We start from the raw sequence: 14,990 nt of genomic DNA on the forward strand, positions 1-14,990 counted from the left end.
GTGGGATCCTTGCAAATGAGCGTGTGTATCAATGTCACTGTGTAAGCCAAGAGCGACAAGAGGACACGACACCTGCACCGGTCGAACAAGGATTCAGTTACATCCCTACTAATCCTACCAATTTTAAAGCTTAAAAATAGGCTGCAACATCTGGAGTAGCCCATTGTGCAAGTCATGGCGTTATAAATGGCACAGCTCTGAGGAGGCAGTAGAGTATCTCCCCTCCTCTAATACAGTACACGCAGCTTTGTTTTCCCCACCGTACATTTTCCACGCCTCACTGAAATGGCTTCAGTTAGCCTGCAGCTAATAGAAAATGTCTGATGAAGGTCGCCCGGGGCATTTCACCGGGAGTCTTTGAAAAAGACCTTCCTCCAGGCGGGGACACACAGCTGCACTCCAGAGGAAATCACTGACCATCACAATATTCTAAATTTAGCTTTCCTTGTCTATTCTCCTTGAAACAACCACACTTCTCCTCTTCCTGCTCTTTAAAAATCAGTAGGGGAAATAGAGAGAGATAGGCAGGAAGGGTGTTTGATAAGAGACCCTTGATATCCGGAACTCGCTGCTGCATCTGTCCTCACCTTGTGCTCTAGCAGGACACAGCTGAGCACCTGGAGACAGGCGTCCACACCCAGCAGCTCCAGAGGCAGATGCAGGGGGAAGTCGACCATGCAGAAGCGGGAGTTGTCAGGCAGGGCAAAGGTGAGCGGCCGCTTGAGCTCGCTGGGCAGCACCTCCACATCCACACGCCTCTGGCCCGCCACTGGGACCGGGGAGCGCAGCAGCCGGTACACCCAGGACTCAATCTCCCGCAGGTCGGCCAGCAGCTGGCTACCTTTCTCTTCCACCGACAGCGCCCCAGTGAACACCCGCCACATGGTGTCTCTGACAAGGACAACATGGAGATACATAGTATATTATACATTCAGAACTCATATTACACATCAGTATTTCCTTTATATTCTTTTAGCCAAAGTGGCCTTCTATCATTTGGCCTTATTGCCCAGCCCTCCACCCCCCAAAAAAGCAATAGTACATACTAAAGATATTTAGGCTATATCATGATATAAATATCCAAATAAGATCCACTCTTAAACTGCAATACCTACTGGAACTGATCCTGGGCCCTGGAGCAAACCTGCCTCTAAAGACCAAAATGACTCCAAGTTCCAACATCTATGAAATATTCTAGAGGAAACACTGCACATGGTGTAATGATATGATAGTACAATGATAGTACACTGATAGTACAGTGATATACTTTATATACAATGATCAATTGATAAAGGCCAAATTTGTACACTGATATAATCAAACACGCTTGACTAAAGTCAGTCAGTCAACATTAATTTGAGGTAAAACAAATTTATGGAAATTAAATATGTGGCTTATTTTATTGCTACAAACAGCTACCATGAGGCCCGGGCAAACTGTGTGCATTCACTAATATGATGAGCAAATGAGATGGAGCAAATGAGATGGAAACAGGGGAGAGGCTCTTAAGCAATTGCCAATACATTGATGAGAAACCCTCCACTCTCTACACACACACCCCGCTATTAAACCCTCTTTGGAGTGTGTGCTCGGTGTGTGTGGCGAGGAGGGAGATAAATCATTAGCCCTTTGGAGCCCTCCCACCAACTGCAGCTGCTACCCAAAGGCAGCCAGAGACCTCAATCTGTCAGCGCCACCATAGCACAAAACCCTCGCAGCCGTTATGCAATGGCTCTCCTCAGTCTCTGTCATTGCCACACCGCATTTCAACCAAACCATGTCAGGGAAAAAGACAGGTCTGCTCAGCCATGGGCTTGGTTGGCCTGAGAAACCACATAATTCTATACTGATGATATGTGGATGCATTGCAGAATTGAAGAAAAAGGGGAGAAGGTGAGAGATTAACTGTGTATTACCATTTCCTACAATCCCCTGTAGTGATGTGGGGAAAAGCTGCACTGATTCTGAAGCTATAAATAGATGAATGTTGAGAAAACGTGTGCGCCTACTAAAAAGCAGCAATTATGAACAGCATACTGGGCCTAAGCCAATATGAAATGACAGCCTAATTAGCGCTTTGTTAATTCAAAAAGCCAATCCATTTTGCCATCTATAGCAAGAAAATAATTAACCTAAAGACCACTGTAAATACCTTCATCCATTCACGCTGTGAATTAAATGCCACATGAAATACAATCAAAATGTCATGTATTTGCTGTATCTGAAATGAAATGTCAATCAATCACACATGGTGTGTCATTTAGAAAAAAAAAATACAAATAGTGGGTAGGCACAGAGTTTCTGCACACAGGTTCTGGTTCAGGTTCAGGTTTTTTGTAAGGCTCAGGATTATAGCTTTACCCTTGTGGTAGTACTGGTCTTCCCAAAAAAAAAAACGACTAAGGGAATTAATCCACACACTTATCATGCTATTTCTTATTTTCATATTTATCTCTGCATTTCAATTGACTCTGTGGCAGAGTATATGAATTGTATCAATTCCTCTTCCTCTTGGAATTGGTTAACACAAGAGAAATAATTCAATACAGAGTAATTTGGTGGAATGAAACAGTGATTTAATTTAAAACAAATCATTCAAAACAACAGCTACTAAGAGCACTCTGGATATTTTTGGGTGTCATTATTTATCATCAGCGTGGAGTGTGATAGTAGAGAGGGTTTTGTGAAAACACGACACAAGCTACAGATGGCCCGCATATCTGCATGGAGCCGCAGAGAAAGGCTCTTGTATTTACTTTGTATCACAGACATATGATACACGTAACAAGCCAACAATGAGACAAGCAGGTGGGGGAGGATAGAAAGCACTCCAGCAAAAATCAGCAGCAGCACTGTAAAGGCGATAATTGATTTGCCTTCTAAACTTTCCTAGCCTTGAAAAGGAATCCAAGCACTGGTAACAAACCTATGTTTGTATGGTCAATAGTTGGGAAATGCAAGGTTAACATCAACGTAAACTCAAACACTGAAATCTTTTTTTTTTTGCATTTTTGCCTTTATAATATAGTCTATAGTGAAGAGAGATATAGAGAGATAGGAAAGATTGGGGAGATGACATGCGACAAAGGTCCCAGGCAGGATTTGACCCCAGGACATTGTGGTAGCATAGTATGTGCCTTGGACCACTGAGTCACCAGGACGCCCTCACACACTGAAATTTGACCGATATTTTGATAACTTCCTAACAGTGCACAACAACCCATGTGCCTTGTTTTAATGTGTATTGATGTTACTCGGTGACATACTAACAGCTGATGAAGGTTAGCTATACAGTATGAGCCACCTTTACTATATTTTTTTGTCTTTTTAAATAGTACTATGCATTCTTTTTAAAAGAATTCAGCATTTCAATATAGTAGGGGTACACTTATCGATCAGCCATCGGAATCGGCCCCAGAAAACCAGATCAGAGCATCGCTATAATATCGAGTACACAGGTTACACAGGTTAAAAATGATGGTAAAATGTAAAATATTTGTTACATTGGCCAGGTTCCCATATCTGTACGCCTACATCACTATGAATATTACACTAGAATATAACTATTCTGTCTGTTTTTCTGTCTTAAACAGTGACTGTACATTCTACTGAGCATCAATGTAAAATTTAAAGAAAAAAAAAAAAAGTTTCAAACTATAGCTGCTGCGCAGCAGTGTCGGGGCCGAGCATTTTGAGGAGGAAGTGGAAGAAGAAGAAGAAGAAGAAGAAGAAGAAGAAGAAGAAGAAGAAGAAGAAGAGGAGAAAGAGGAAGAAGAGGAGAAGGATGAATGAGAAATACATGAGGGTCCATAGGCAGAACTGCCCGGACCATAATTATCATTAAAATATATTTGAAATCATGTGGCTTTAACCAACACAGCACAATGCCTGAGAAGGAATCAGCATGTTTATTCTGCAGCACCCGGGGCTTGAACTCACAATCTTTGCCACCAATGGCAAGTTGCAATTGAATTCAGCTACTTGAGAAGTGGGAAAATTAGAGGTGGCTTGACACCAGGGTGCAGGATAACAGCTGACAGATAACAGATTTATTTAGGGAGAATTTGCAGTAGTTGTTTACAGTACTGTTTACAGTAAAACATTTTGATGTACTATGGGCTCAATTTTTGATAATTCAAATATCTGGCTGGATCATTTGTGGAGGACAGTCTGAAGATGCAGTGTAGCGAGTTTAGTGTCAATTGAGCAAAAAATGTGGGAGGAGATAGGTTTAATTAGGTTTACAGTTTTTGAGAAAAACAAAGTGATGGACTTCATAATCCTGCCAGCTCAAAGCATCTGAACATTTCTGCTCACTTGGGCCTACATTTTGGAGAAACTTGCAAAGCAGTAGCACGTACGACTGATTTGTTATGAATTTTCAAAGTCTTAAACTTTAGATGGTTGCTGTAGCGCCACCATCAGGACTATTGACCCCCAAAGCCAGTTGAGTAAGTTTGGCATGGGACTGGACCTATGTGCAAAGTTTGGTTTATTTTCATGCATGGGAAGGCAGATTTCCTCGGAGGAAGAAGAAGAAGAAATTGGGAAAAAAATAGGGGCCGGCAGCAGAGCTGCCTGGCCCCTAAAAATAATAACGGTGTTACAGAAGAGCTGCATAACGTACATGTAACCATGAGCCTCACCTCTGGGTGGCGCGGGGGAGCCCGGCGCGCTGAGTCAGCCTCTGACTGCAGCAGTCCACCAGCCTCTTGAGAATATACAGGCATTCCCTGAAGGTGGAGAAGAAGGGGTAGTGGCTGAGTATGCACAGAGAGGTCAACGTGCTATTGCGGTTCCTGGCTGCCATCTTAGCGGCGCTTCGTCTGTGCCGCGGGGACTTGCCGGCGTTCAGTTCGCCACCCGGCGGTCCGCTCTCTGCTCCGGACGCAGGCGGAGCTGCCGAGTCAGCATTGGCAGGTGGCGATAACGATGAGGAGGGCACGCCTCCGACGCTGCCGTCGGACCCCTCGCTAGCGGTTTCCGTCCCCTGCGCCGCTGTGTCTGCGTGAGCGCTCTTGTCCCCGCGACTGCGGTGATGCCCTCGCTGAAACGAGCGGTAGAAGTTGACGCAGATTCCATAGCGGGTGATTCCTGAGTCCTTGTCGGTCAGCGTGAAAACAAAGGAGGTGTCGTCACGAAGGCTAACCCTGCGCTGGCGTATACTCAGGCAGCCCTCCGGCTGGCAGAAGAACACCACGTCTGGAGGGAGCGGGAAGTCGTGGTGGTCCTCTAGAGGGTAGCGGCGGAGGAGCTGAGGGGTCTGGGCCACACTGTCGCTACTTGGTTGCCTGGTGGGTGGTGGACAAACATTGGGTTGTTTTTAACAAAACAGAGGACAAGGCCTAATACACAGAAGTTTATATATAATCACAAGCAATACACAATGTTTGTCCGTATAGTGTATGCTGTGGTGGTTTTGTGTTCCATGTGCTTTTATTGTGCATTTTATTGTAAACCCTGTCTGTAAATCAAATTTCCCTTATGTGAAAATATAGTTTTGAATTGAACTTGAATTGGCCATGTAGTAAGCATTTCATAATGCAGTAATCAAAGCATTTGAATCACCTGATAGGATATCAGCCTAGCCTGCATAACATAACTAATGCAACAGCTAACAGGGCAGCGACAGCAGCCCAGTGGTTAGAGAAGCAAGCTTGTGACAAGAAGTTTGTCCGAGGACTAGCTGGGAAAATCGGCAAAGTAAACAAGAAACACTCTCCCCTCCCGCAACTGTCAAACTACACTTAAGCGAGGCACTTAACCCCCAACCAGTAGAGCTACTCAGTGGTTAACAGTGGAAGACTGTGGTTGTACTGGGCTCAGTTCTCAGATAGGAGTGTGTGTAAGTGTAACCCTCCCTTCCCCTGCAACTACTGCAGTAGAAGGTTTTTGTATACAAGAATCTGCTCTTATGCTGCGTTCATGTCATACGGGAATAATCGTTGGAATAACAGACAGTTCAAAGCAACGACTTGGAAGTGTTGCTGAGTTTAAACTCATCATCAGCCATCAAACGTCATTATAGAAGTTTTATGCAGACTTTGACTTGCAGCAAACAGTTACGCATACAAGTAGCTGTATCCGGCCATTCCAATGTTATAACTATGATCACAAAATGACTTAAATGATTAAAGTTATTTATTTTGTTTTGTTTGAAAAAAATATATAATTCCCCACATCCCCAAACTCAGATTTTCAAAGTAATATGTACGACCTAAAAGCTGGCGTGAACGATATCTTAAATAGGAAGGTTGTATCTACCATCTTTCCTGTATAACATGAACACAAAATTAGTCAATTTGTCTGGTTAAATGAGGGTCCATTTTTTTTAACTAACATTGCTATTCAAGATCCAATCAAGTTCTTACCTGGCTCCGACCACGACCAGGTAGTCCAGAAGGCGGGGGCACATTTTCTTTTTCTCCATCTTGGAATGACCTCGTCCTTTATGTCACGGCATCTAGGACACACATATATTCCCTCTGGAGTCTGTGGCAGCGTTCCAATCACAACTGGGAAGGTTTAGGTGCAGAGGTGAAACACAGCTCCTTGATCATCATTGTGACGGTTTCAAAAAAATGACTGAGTCGTACCTGTAACACAAGAAAAAGATGGCAAAAATAGTCTTAAACTCTAAAATTCTGTTTCAGGCCATGTTGTTCTGTGGTAACAATGAAATGTTAAACACTGCAGAGCAAACCGGTTAGAAACGCTCCAAAGTGGATACATTATAAAGACATTTAATCCTTTGCCACTGCATGAATTAGACAAGCCAGACAAAATAGACTGAGACAAATGAACCGCTGGCAGTTCAATCAGCATCCCACATTCTATTTAAAGTTATGTAACTACATATTATACCATGGCATATCATAGTCCTTGACATTTCGAACAGATAGTCGTATAGACTAAAATTCTGCTAAAGTTTACAGTAGCGATATTTATCTCACAATTGCAACTCAGTAGACCAGATTACTGTATGCAAAAAGGAAAAATCCACCTCTGATACTACTGCTATTATGTGATGAAGTGTTCTTTTTGGTGTACCCACTTTCCCTCAACCTGTCTCATCTACTGCTTCAGTTAGTGATTTCCTGCTTTCCCAGAATGCTTTTCAACACCACCCCAGAGAAAGGCGTTCTCTGTGCTGTATACATGTACTGTAGGTGTAGTGAGTGGAGAGATAGTGATATCTATAGCAGTCTAGGTTTTTCTGGTCGAGACAACGTATAGAGTGGAGAGAGAACAATGCTGTGGTGGGCTGTGCCTGGTTGTTCAAACAAATTACAAAAAAAGCCATTGAAGAGGGTGTTGTATTTCATACACTACCAATGATAGATCCGCCAAGGTGCAAGCTGTGGCTGCATTGCATTCTGGTCTTGAGGCTAGGGCTGGGCGATATGGTTGAAATCAATATCATGATAATAATAAGGATTTTTCTCGATATCAATATATATCACGATATGGTTCACATATGCAAAATCACGTTAAATAATCAAATGAATGTTCATCTCATTGAACCGAATGGGAATGTTAGGTGTCGTGTCAAACAAAACTGAAATTTTCAAATAATATTCCTACCATACCTCATTTTATCAGAGTTTTTAAGTGAAATTTGCTTGTCATCATCAATTTAGACAGCAGAAATGTGTGTCACGATATTAAAATATCTTCATATCATCACGATATGATTCCACTGAAAGACGATAAACGATAATATTGAATTATCGCCCAGCCCTACGCCCAGTACTACTGCTACGATGGATTTCTCCCTGTATGGTTGTTGAACGTTAATGCAAAATACTAAGCCTAGAAAGAAGCCCTTGCCATTTGATTCTGAGGGACTGACACCAAAACCTGATGTTTACCGCTGATGTTTTAGAGAATTCTCTGCTATCAAACTCCTTTATAGCTGTGAAAAACACACCACCAAACCACAAAATGGGCCTGGAAATTCAAGGTACATCGCCTAACTGTGTTGAAGTCCTTTAGGGTGGATTTTTCCTTCAAGAGCACTGAAAGGCATTAATAATGATGTCTGCTTGATGTTTAGAAAATCTCTCCTGTTTACAGTGCAATCTGCTCGATCAGTCAGGGTAAATCAGAGACAATGAGACAAAGCACGAGGAGCACAAAACATGTCAGATTTGACAAGCCCACATCAGCAACTCCAATGCATCACATTGTCTGTGCTTGGCCAGTTATCTGCAGGAATAAGAAAAACACACCACCAAACAGAATGGGCCCAGAAATGCGAGGTGCGTCACTAATAGTTGTTTTCTTTTAAGGGGGCTTTCACACCTACCCGGTTTGGTCCGTTTTAATCGAACCATGGTGCGTTTACTCCGTAAGTCCGGTTCGTTTGGAGAGGTGAGAACACGCATTCGAACTCTGGTGCGGACCAAACAAGCGAACCATGGTCCTCCTGAAAAGTCGGGACTTGGTCCGTTTCCAATTGAACCACGGCTCGGTTCGCTTTAGGTGAGAACGTAATCGGACTTAATATAGGACCTAATATAGGAAGCAAACCAAAATACAGTGCATTGTGGGTTGAAAATGGATGTGGACATCCATTGACGCTGGCCGTTTCCCATAGCAACAACAAATATGGAGAAAGTGAAAGCGCCGGTGGAGAAATAGGACGTTGTAATCGGTGAATTTACGTTACTGTAACAGCGATCATAAAGGCAGTATGGATTATACCATTATGACATGTATTGGAAATATCTGGTAAGCCTTTGCTTGTTCCACAACATTGCACTGTTCTTATTTGGTTGCAACACCAAATCATAATAATCAAAGCTACTATCGCAATCGCAAAATGCTGCTGTTGCTCCGTTGTTGTCCGTGACAATGTGATTGACAGGAAGTGATTTTCTCTCGGAAATGTTCTGTCCAATAGATGAACGGCATGTAGGACCGCGTGTCATTTGTTTACAAATGTTGGTTCGCTTAACACAGGACCGTGTGAACACTAAGCGGACCTAATGAAAAATTCGACAAAGTAGCAACTCATCCACTGATTCGGACCAAAGCAAACAGACTATAGGTGTGAAAGCGCCCTAAGAGTGCTAAAGTGTTTTAGTGTTGATTTTTCTGTTAAGATCACTTCTCAAAAGACCATTATTTCAGCTGTATTTTTTTGGTATGGGGAGTATAAAACTTTTCAATAGAGGCTCTCTGATGAGGTAAGCAGCTTAGGGGGCCTGGGGTGAGTGGACTTGCAGTAAGCTCCCTTCAAAGCTTGTACTATGGCCCTTGCAGCCCTCTGACTAACAGGTAGCTGCAGCAAGCTCGACCAACAGGTCTGCAGACGACTATCCCCCACTGTGGAGCCACTTACAGCTCCAGTTCAACATCTCCTCACAGTCAGGCCACTACGGGAGTTCGTAATCTTCACATGATGAACTTGACAAATCAGAGTGGAAATTTCCTTCTTGCATGGTAACACAAAGTAAATGTGTACAAATGAACAGCAGTGCACTAATGGCGTAAAAATCAACCCGAACTGCTACGCGAGTGCCAGAGGCTTCATAGCCTGTCTGTGTCAAGTAGAGACATGATTAGGCAGCACTCCAGTGAGCAGGCTGTGCTGCAGTCAAACAAAGATACACCAACAACACTGATGGGTTAATCAGCTCAGAGGAACAGTGCATCTGGACCGACACTTGTAGAGGCGATGAGACCGCATAAGCCACTCATCTGAAAAACAACAACCAGGACGAGGCAGCCTGCAGGGATTAAGCTAGGCTCTAGAGACAATATTTATTGAGTTGTGCCCAGAAACACTATAATTTACAAGTTTCCACAGATATTTTATCCTGGAGACTATGTCATGTGATACGTTACTGATCCACATTGGGAAATTCTTTTTTGCTTGCCCCTCTACACAGCGAGGTCAAAGGTCAGGGTCAACCTCCAACAACCTGCTTTTGTGCTTTTCTGATGTTTGTCCTATATCATTCTGTTCTATGGTTGATTGTTGATAAGTTAGATCTAGTTAGGCTCATTCTCTGTAAAGTCCTTTGAGACATGCATGTGATAAAAGGCTATATAAATAAACTAACCTGAGCTTAACCGCAATCTGCTTCATCTACTTCAGTTTATAAGAAAAAAAAGTGAGCCACACCCCTTGCTCAAAACGCAACATTTCTTGTGGCTGCACTGCATTATGATCCATTGAAGCTGTCAGTGGAGAAATGGGTCTCTCTGCCTCTTCTGTGATGGATTTCTCCCTGTATGATTGTTGAATGTCAGTGCAAAATGTTGAGTCTAGAAAGAAACCCTCGCTCTTTGATTCTGAGGGACTGACACCAAAACCTGACTTGTTGATGTTTTAAAATCAGTGAAAAATCTTCTGCTATCAAACTCCTTTGCAGCTGCCCAACATGTTGTCACATCATCTATCTGTCACCTGCTATTCATGGGAATGAGAAAAATTCACCACCAGAAATGCAAATGCAAGAAATGCAAGGTACATAGGCAACACAACAGCATTTAAAACTGAATTTTTAGTGCATTTTCTGCTCCATCAGTCACAGTAAACCTGAGACAATTAAACAAAGCACAAGGTGCACAAAACATGTCAGATAGGACAAGGCCACATCAGCAAGTCCAACACGTGCCTGACAAAAATAAAAAAAATAGAAAAGGCGTTCTACCATGCTGTAGTGAGAGGATCCGCTTGGACCAGAATGTCATAACATTCAAGTCAGACCTAGCTTCAGTGCTGAGGAACAGCCTTTACTCTGACAACAATAAAAAAAAACACATCAGGCCATGCCTCAGAAACTCCACCCAGAAAGACAAACACACTGAAACCATAGCAATTTTTCAGTGTCTCTCATAAGCCTGTTATCCTGACACTGATACGCTAATGGGTCTTAAATTGGACTGTGGATGATTCCACTTATGCATTCCAATTCAGCTGAGCAGAAAGTTTTTGGAGGGAATATGACTAAAACCTGTACTCTACTAGAAAATGTGAGAAGTTTAACTTGGTCATTAGGTATTCAGTAGCTCTAGCTATATTCAGGTTACACTTGAGGAAAAAAAGAATAGTCAACACTCTTAATATTTTGGATAATAGGGCAAGTCTGCTATGGCTTAAAGCTTATATTTACATTGTATATGAAACAGTAGAGCACAGACCTCTCCGACATGTCTGACAACACCCTGCAAGGCTTCACCTAGAGACATTACAAAAACTGTAAGAAGACATGGCCCAGTGGTTCTTCCCTGCACAACCTTTTGTCAAAGTTGTAATATTATGTGAATATGTTCTGAAATGCACAAAAATGCACCTTTTATGGACGACCACGCCCACCACTACGCCAATCTGCGTGAAAAGCTACTCAGTTGTTTCTTGCCCAGTGACAAGGCTTAAATAAAATTTAGTAGTGATACTTGAATTTGTTCAGACGTTATGCACCTTTTGGTGATAGGCCACGCCCCCCTTTTGGCCATTCCAAGTAAAAAGTTAAACAGTTGTTCCTTGCCCTGTGACAAGCATATGTATTCAAAATTTTGTAGTGTTACGTGAATCTGTTCAGAAGAAATGCACCTTTTGGTGATATGCCACGCCCACCACCACACCCCCTTTTGGCCAATCGACATGAAAAGTTAATCAGTTCTTCCTTGGTCCATAACCAACCTTCACACCAAGTTTTGCGCAAATCCGTGCCCAACTTGTTGAGATATCCTAAGAGATGGACGGACAAACACACACACACACACACACACACACACACACACACACACCCTTGGCAGAGGTAACAAGTAAAAATAAATATAAAAGAACTACTAAAATCATAATTAATCTAATCTTTTGTGGACATTTGAGTTTTCAGCATAAGCACTATTATGTTAGCTGTGCTGTAATGACTTTAGAATGACAAAAGTCTTTGGATGCTTCATGTTTTACGTATAACAGCCCTGCCTGTGAGTAGAGGAGCCATTCAAGGAGTAGAGTACTTTGAGGCAGATCAGTCTGTACCCTTTTTGACGTAACTACTTGCAGCAGGAAAGTGAAAATCATTTCAAATGTAACAAATTTGCTAGCTGACAGATAAACTATTGTGGTGTTGTGGTATAATAGACAGGCTAATTGAATCAAGCTAATTAAAATTATAAAATTCAATCATTAATTAGCATACCAGGATCTAGCCATCCAAATTTAGATATCCAAGGGTTGCAAGCCTATAGTAACCACCACAGTTAAGGAATATTTTCATATCAGAAAATAGTTGTAAAAATGCGTAATAGAAAAATGTGTTCTGTGTGCTTATGCTTTATTGAAAAGAAAATCAGGAATGCCTCACTTGATAGAGTTAGGCCTAACGTCAGGAAACTTGACTAACACACTGTCCAATGTAACAGCGTTGGCTGATTTGTGCTAGTGTGCCATCAGGAGAAGACGGGGTTCAAACAGCACCACATGGCGCCTAAACGTGTTGTGTTGATTCAGCTGAATGTCTGCACTCGTCACGTTTTGTTAAATTATTTAAATAGTCTACAAGCATGCCAGCCTCCTACTGCCTTTCATATCACCTTTCCTTAGAAGACCACAGTAACCCGTTATTGATCATAGACACATTCTACTTCTCCGAGAGACTGGTAAGAAAACATGCAATATATCTTTAAGGCTGGGTGGACTGAAAATAGAGAAAATAATATTCCATGTATTTACACAGGCTACTTTTCTGTGTGTTCTACTCTCTGTTGGAGAATAACGAGTGACACCTTCCTCTTAATCTGTATTCCAACAATATAGTAATCCAATAAAAAGGGCTGGGCCTATGTATATATAATGTAGACCTACCCCCTTTTTATCTTGCAAAGCCATAAGGTCCATGGATCAACATGCAGGCCTAAGGCTAGCAACATGAATGCTTCCTAGAGGTCGGCCGATGGCTATTTTATGAAGTAACAGAGCTGGAAGCAGAGCTAGAAGCAGAATCAGGTAGTCCAAAGATACAGGCCTATAGTATTTTGTTATTTTCACATGGGAAAGACAAGACTAAGCCACTTCACTGTTGACTAGTAAATGAGTGAGCTCAATATTGAACCTCGTTTTCCTCTATACAAAGGAGATAAGGAGTCACATTCAAAATTGAATCATCTTTGCTGGCAAAATAATGGTGCAGGTTAACACAACAGATGAATCTGGTCAGAGTGGTCTGCAGGCAGCACTCACTGGTTATGTAAGCACAAGGGGAGAGAGATATGATTCATAGGCCTCCAACATGGACAACATTTCTTGCCAGTCACAATGAACAGCAATAATAGCTTCCTATAGAAAAGGCTCTGTTGAAATGATTGTCTTAGTTTAATGAGAAAACGCACATGATGAGAGGGATAGAGAGTAGGTTATGGGTGCATTCATTCTTACAGGAGCACATATAGCCTACATTACAGCATTCTTGAGGCTGGAATTTTATCCATATAACCAGTAGCATATTAAGTATAAGCCCATACACAATTGTTAGTTTACCACATGTGTAGCCACATGTGGATAATCTCCAAGTAGCCAGCCACATGTGCTACTTGGAGATTATCTTTATCGAAGGGATTTTTTTTAGCCTGCTTTTCCCAAATTCTTTTCCTAAATCTTTTTACTTGCTTAGGCATGGCTACACGATAGCTGAAGATAAGAGGTGAAAACTAGACTTGGATTAGTTCTGTCTGCCCACAGACAGGCCATGTAGCAGAGCCCACTCATCCTGAACATCGGGTACCATCTCGTCCCATCAGGCAGATGATCCGGTGCCCCATGGTGCAGGCTGAACAGATATAACAACTATTTTGGTCCCCTGTCAATAAAACTGATTAACACCAAATGATAGCCCGGATCTCTCCTCACCCCATGCGCACACCAACACAGTATCATGCTTTTCTCTCTTTATATTGACTGGCTGTATTATTGTAAAAAATTTTGATTATTTGATGCTGGGTATCTGATGCATTATTTATCTGTTCTATGTTGCTGTCTGTTGTTGTCTTTAACTGTTTTTATGTCTTTTGTGCTGTGGCCTCGACAGCCAAGCCAAATTTCCCTTCAGGGACAATAATGTTTATCTTATCTTCCCCTAAGTCATCAATGTGTAGCCTATAAACGGGATGCAGCGGAGTATAAACCTACCTTCCCAGCTAAACTCAGTTTACCAATCATACATGATTGGTAAACTAAGGTAGGTTTATATAACTATATTAGTTGTGAGATAAGAGCTTGCTCCCCTTCTGGGACTGATATAAATTTACAAGAGACAAATCCATAATGTATATTACAATTCTTAGTATCAGAATGATGTAAGTTACATGATAATGTGGGTATTTTCAAGGAAGCAAAATATCAGTTCATACTATACTGATTTGGCCATTCAGTTGTTCAGCTTGTGGTGATCTCACAGTGATAGCTACCTTTTTATTTACCACAATATCACAGGCCTAAAATCCATTTATAATTAACTACCCTGCCTGGTCTGATCTATCTTGAGGCCTGTCATACTAGTGGATTACAGATCATGTTGGTGTCGCAGGTTGGTTTAAGATTCAGTTAACAAAAATAATCTGCAAAGCACTGCTTGAAGCATGATGAGGTTACCGTGCCACAAGCTATCAATGAAAAACTGTCAAGGAAGCATCGGAATCAAGATAAGACTATCGTGGGTATAATGTAAATCCTATCTGAGTTTATTATGAGTTAGGTATTTCACCAGCTAGCTAGCTAATTGTTATTATGGAGATTAGCCAGAGTAACGCTACACATCGGGATGGGATAACATTAATGTCGGTAGTTATAACGAATACGACAAAGCAATGCCAAAGCTGACTGGTTCTGTTGGCCATGTAGCAGTTCGCTATCTTGTCAGTTGTATATTTCTAACAACCTGGCAGGCCGTGGCTCGTCCTAAATGTTCACCCTAACGATGCATCCTCTCGCCTCTCCTCTGCTAGCTCCGTGGTTTCGTACGTCACGGATGGATTAG

At 42.0% G+C, this 14,990-nt stretch overlaps 1 protein-coding gene across 2 annotated transcripts in view; it reads right to left on the reverse strand.

Annotated features, from left to right (window-relative positions):
• madd (MAP-kinase activating death domain) overlaps window positions 1-14,990 on the reverse strand; it is a 53,054-nt gene that overhangs the window by 37,617 nt on the left and 447 nt on the right. For both annotated transcript variants that reach the window (XM_071534266.1, XM_071534265.1), the window contains exons 2-4: window positions 6,372-6,596; window positions 4,647-5,291; window positions 588-891 (exon numbers count right to left, since the gene is read on the reverse strand). In XM_071534266.1, coding sequence (XP_071390367.1) covers window positions 588-891; window positions 4,647-5,291; window positions 6,372-6,430 — 1,008 coding nt within the window. In that variant the 5' untranslated portion in view covers window positions 6,431-6,596. The remainder of the gene's footprint in view (window positions 1-587; window positions 892-4,646; window positions 5,292-6,371; window positions 6,597-14,990) is intronic.

This window comes from Centroberyx affinis, unplaced genomic scaffold (genome assembly GCF_046629955.1).
Source record: "Centroberyx affinis isolate AG114_WGS23_722 - 3 ecotype Tasmania unplaced genomic scaffold, CSIRO-AGI_Caff_v1 ptg002510l_1, whole genome shotgun sequence".
NCBI classification, from domain to species: domain Eukaryota; kingdom Metazoa; phylum Chordata; class Actinopteri; order Beryciformes; family Berycidae; genus Centroberyx; species Centroberyx affinis.